This window comes from Stigmatopora argus, chromosome 18 (assembly GCF_051989625.1).
Source record: "Stigmatopora argus isolate UIUO_Sarg chromosome 18, RoL_Sarg_1.0, whole genome shotgun sequence".
NCBI lineage: Eukaryota > Metazoa > Chordata > Actinopteri > Syngnathiformes > Syngnathidae > Stigmatopora > Stigmatopora argus.
The window spans coordinates 6,724,317-6,730,316 of NC_135404.1; the positions used below are offsets into that span (position 1 = coordinate 6,724,317).

The window sequence follows — 6,000 nt, forward strand, 5'->3', positions numbered from 1 at the left end:
TACATACATGTATACATTTATACTTACATGTATACATTTATACTTACATGTATACATTTATACTTGCATGTATACATTTATACTTGCATGTATACATTTATACTTACATGTATACATTTATACTTACATGTATACATTTATACTTACATACACATGCATACATACATACATACACACATGCATACATGCATACACACACGCATACATGCATACACACACGCATACACACATGCATACATACATACACACATGCATACATACATACACACATACATGTGTATGCATACATACATGTAGTATACATTTATCCATACATGTATAGATACATACATACATGTATACATTTATTCTTACATGTATACATTTATACTTACATGTATACATTTATACTTACATGTATACATTTATACTTACATGTATACATTTATACTTACATGTATACATTTATACTTACATGTATACATTTATACTTACATACACATACATACATTCATACATACACATGCATACATTCATACATACACACATGCATACATTCATACATACACACATGCATACATTCATACATACACACATGCATACATTCATACATACACACATTCATACATTCATACATACACACATTCATACATACACACATGCATACATACATACATACACACATGCATACATACATACACACACGCATACATACATGTATACATACATACATGTATACATACACACACATGCATACATACATACACACACATGCATACATACACACACATGCATACATACATACACACATGCATACATACATACACATGCATACATAAATACACACATGCATACATACATACACATATGCATACATACATACACACATGCATACATACATACATACACACATGCATACATACACACATGCATACATACATACACACACGCATACATACATGCATACATACATACACACATGCATACATACATACACACATGCATACATACATACACACACATGCATACATACACACACACATGCATACATACATACACACATGCATACATACATACACATGCATACATACATACACACATGCATACATACATACACACATGCATACATACACACACACATGCATACATACATACACACATGCATACATACATACACATGCATACATACATACACACATGCATACATACATACACACATGCATACATACATACACACATGCATACATACATACACACATGCATACATACATACACACACATGCATACACATACACACACATGCATACACATACACACATGCATACATACATACACACATGCATACATGCATACATACATACACACATGCATACATACATACACACACATGCATACATACATACACACACATGCATACATACATACACACATGCATACATACATACACACATGCATACATACATACACACATGCATACATACATACACACATGCATACATACATACACACATGCATACATACATACACACATGCACACATACATACATGCATACATACATACACACACGCATACATACATGTATACATACATACATACACACATGCATACATACATACATACACACACATGCATACATACACACACATGCATACATACATACACACGCATACATACATACACACATGCATACATACATACACACATGCATACATACATACACACATGCACACATACATACATGCATACATACATACACACACGCATACATACATGTATACATACATACATACATACACACATGCATACATACATACATACACACACATGCATACATACACACACATGCATACATACATACACACGCATACATACATACACACATGCATACATACATACACATGCATACATACATACACACATGCATACATACTTAATACATGTGTATGCATACATACACGTGTATGCATACATAAACGTGTATGCATACATACACGTGTATGCATACATACACGTGTATGCATACATACACGTGTATGCATACATACACGTGTATGCATACATACACGTGTATGCATACATACACGTGTATGCATACATACATGTGTATGCATACATACATGTAGTATACATTTATCCATACATGTATACATACATACATACATGTATCCATTTATACTTACATGTATGTATACATTTATACATACATACCCTTTAACCATGCATACATACATGTAGACATACATACTGCTAAATATACAAACATTAAAAAGGAAAAAACAGCACAGGCAAAAGGGCTGTCCAAAAGAACACACAAAACGTCCAACGCACTTGTGCAACTCACCCATAGAAACACACATAACAGAGGAAACACACATCCTGGCAATGTGGCAAAAGGTGATGCAAAGCCTGTCGTATGCGTGGGCCGGGCCGCCTTCCAAAATGCCTTACGTCGTTCTTTGCCTGTTTATTATTCCTCCTGCAGCCGTTCCATATAGATGGGTGACGTCAACCCCAGCGGGTGTCAGGCGCTATAAATTACAAACAAACGCTCCTCCGGTGTCACGATTCTCGGGAAGCTAAAATCTAATCGGCTGACTTTCCCGAAGCCTTAAGAAACGCTTCAAGATGTGTCGCTAACTCGGACAAAAAACACCACGCTAGCCATGCTAACAACGACCATTTTATTAGATTGACTACGAGCGATACTCGGTTGCGTTCAAAAAGGTGAGAACATCCGGGAAGTTAAGTAATGTAGATGCGGTGAAAGTCGTTAGCGCCGAAGGCACAGTTGCACTTGGGGCACTTGCGCTGGCGCGTGTCATAGCGCATCTTCAGACATTCGTAGCAGAAGACGTGGAAACACTTGGTCAGCACCGTGTCTTTGTCTCGCGTATTGCAGCACGGGCAACGCAACTTGGCCTAAAAAAAAGAAAACAAAATACAACGTGACGCTTCCAGGTTTGAGATACTAATGCACATAACACAAGTCATAATTTTTCTCTTACCTTGTACTGGTTAATTTCTTCCTGCAGGATCTCATCGGCGTCCGAGTAGACCTCCACCTTCTTCTGTTTCTCCAGCTTCCGCCTCAGCCTGGACAAGTCCTCCTGAGAAAACAGTTTTGGAACACCCTGCATTTACGCCCCAAACAGGTCAAAGCACACACTACACACACACACACCACACACACACACACCACACACACACACCACACACACACACCACACACACACACCACACACACACACACACCACACACACACCACACACCACACACACACCACACACACATCACACATCACACATCACACACACACATCACACACACACATCACACCACACACACCACACACACACCACACACACACCACACCACACACCACACACACACCACACACACACACACACACCACACCACACACACACACCACACCACACACCACACACACCACACACACCACACACACACCACACCACACACCACACACACCACACCACACACACCACACCACACACACACACACCACACACACCACACCACACACACACACACCACACACACACACACCACACACACACACACACACCACACACACACACACCACACACCACACACACACACCACACACACACACCACACACCACACACACACACCACACACACACACCACACACACACACCACACACACACACACCACACACACACGCCACACACACACACACCACACACACACACACACACACCACACACACACACCACACACACACACCACACACCACACACCACACACCACACACCACACACCACACACACACACACCACACACACACCACACACACACCCACACACCACACACACACCACACACACCACACACACACACACACACACCACACACACACACACACACACCACACACACACACCACACACACCACACACACACACCACACACACACACCACACACACACACCACACACACACACACCCACACCACACACACCACACAAACACCACACACACACACACACCACACACACACACACACACACCACACACACCACACACACCACACACACCACACACACACCACACACACACCACACACACACCACACACACACCACACACACACCACACACACCACACACACCACACACACACACACCACACACACACATCACACACACACCACACACCACACACACACACCACACACACACCACACACACACCACACACACACACACCACACCACACACCTTACACACACACCACACACACACCACACACACCTTACACACACACCACACACACACCACACCACACATACACACCACACACACACACACCACACACACACCACACACACACACACCACACACACCACACACACACACACACCACACACACACACCACACCACACACCACACACACACCACACCACACACACACCACACCACACACACACCACACACACACCACACACACCCACCACACACACACCCACCACACACACACACACCCACCACACACACACACACCACACACACACCACACACACACACACCACACACACACACCACACACACACACCACACAACACACACCACACACACCCACACCACACACACCACACACACACACACCACACACCACACACACACACACACCACACACACCACACACACCACACACACACCACACACACACCACACACAAACCACACACACACCACACACACACACACCACACACACACACACACACACACCACACACACCACACACACACACCACACACACACACACACCACACACACCCACACCACACACACCACACAAACACCACACACACACACACACACCACACACCCACACACCCACACCACACACACCACACACACCACACACACCACACACACCACACACACACCACACACACACCACACACAAACCACACACACACCACACACACACACCACACACACACACACACACACACACCACACACACCACACACACACACACCACACACACACACACACACATCACACACACACCACACACACACCACACACACACCACACACACACCACACACACACACACCACACCACACACCTTACACACACACCACACACACACCACACACACCACACACACACCACACACACACCACACCACACATACACACCACACACACACACACCACACACACACCACACACACACACACACCACACACACACACACCACACCACACACCACACACACACCACACCACACCACACACACACCCACCACACACACACCCACCACACACACACACCCACCACACACACACACACCACACACACACCACACACACACACACCACACACACACACCACACACACACACCACACAACACACACCACACAACACACACCACACACACACCACACACACACAACACACAGTGTGTGTGTGGTGTGTGTGTGTGTGGTGTGTGTGTGTGGTGTGTGTGTGGTGTGTGTGTGGTGTGTTTGTGGTGTGTGTGTGGTGTGTGTGTGTGGTGTGTGTGTGTGGTGTGTGGTGTGTGTGTGTGTGTGTGGTGTGTATGTGTGTGGTGTGTATGTGTGTGGTGTGTATGTGTGTGTGGTGTGTGGTGTGTGTGTGTGTGTGTGGTGTGGGTGTGGTGTGTGTGTGTGGTGTGTGTGTGGTGTGTGTGTGGTGTGGTGTGTGTGGTGTGTGTGTGGTGTGGTGTGTGTGTGTGTGTGTGGTGTGTGTGTGGTGTGTGTGGTGTGTGTGTGGTGTGTGTGGTGTGCGTGTGTGTGTGGTGTGTGGTGTGTGGTGTGTGTGTGTGTGGTGTGTGTGTGGTGTGTGGTGTGTGTGTGTGGTGTGTGTGTGTGTGGTGTGTGTGTGTGGTGTGTGTGGTGTGTGTGGTGTGTGTGTGTGTGGTGTGTGTGTGTGTGGTGTGTGTGTGTGGTGTGTGTGTGGTGTGTGTGTGTGGTGTGTGTGTGTGGTGTGGTGTGTGTGGGT

At 45.1% G+C, this 6,000-nt stretch overlaps 1 protein-coding gene across 1 annotated transcript in view; it reads right to left on the minus strand.

Annotated features, from left to right (window-relative positions):
- Window positions 1-2,642: 2,642 nt before the first annotated feature.
- The window catches only part of rnf40 (ring finger protein 40), a 14,291-nt gene continuing 10,933 nt past the window's right edge, over window positions 2,643-6,000 (minus strand). The window contains exons 19-20 of the mRNA XM_077625224.1: window positions 2,986-3,087; window positions 2,643-2,899 (exon numbers count right to left, since the gene is read on the minus strand). Coding sequence (XP_077481350.1) covers window positions 2,723-2,899; window positions 2,986-3,087 — 279 coding nt within the window. The 3' untranslated portion in view covers window positions 2,643-2,722. The remainder of the gene's footprint in view (window positions 2,900-2,985; window positions 3,088-6,000) is intronic.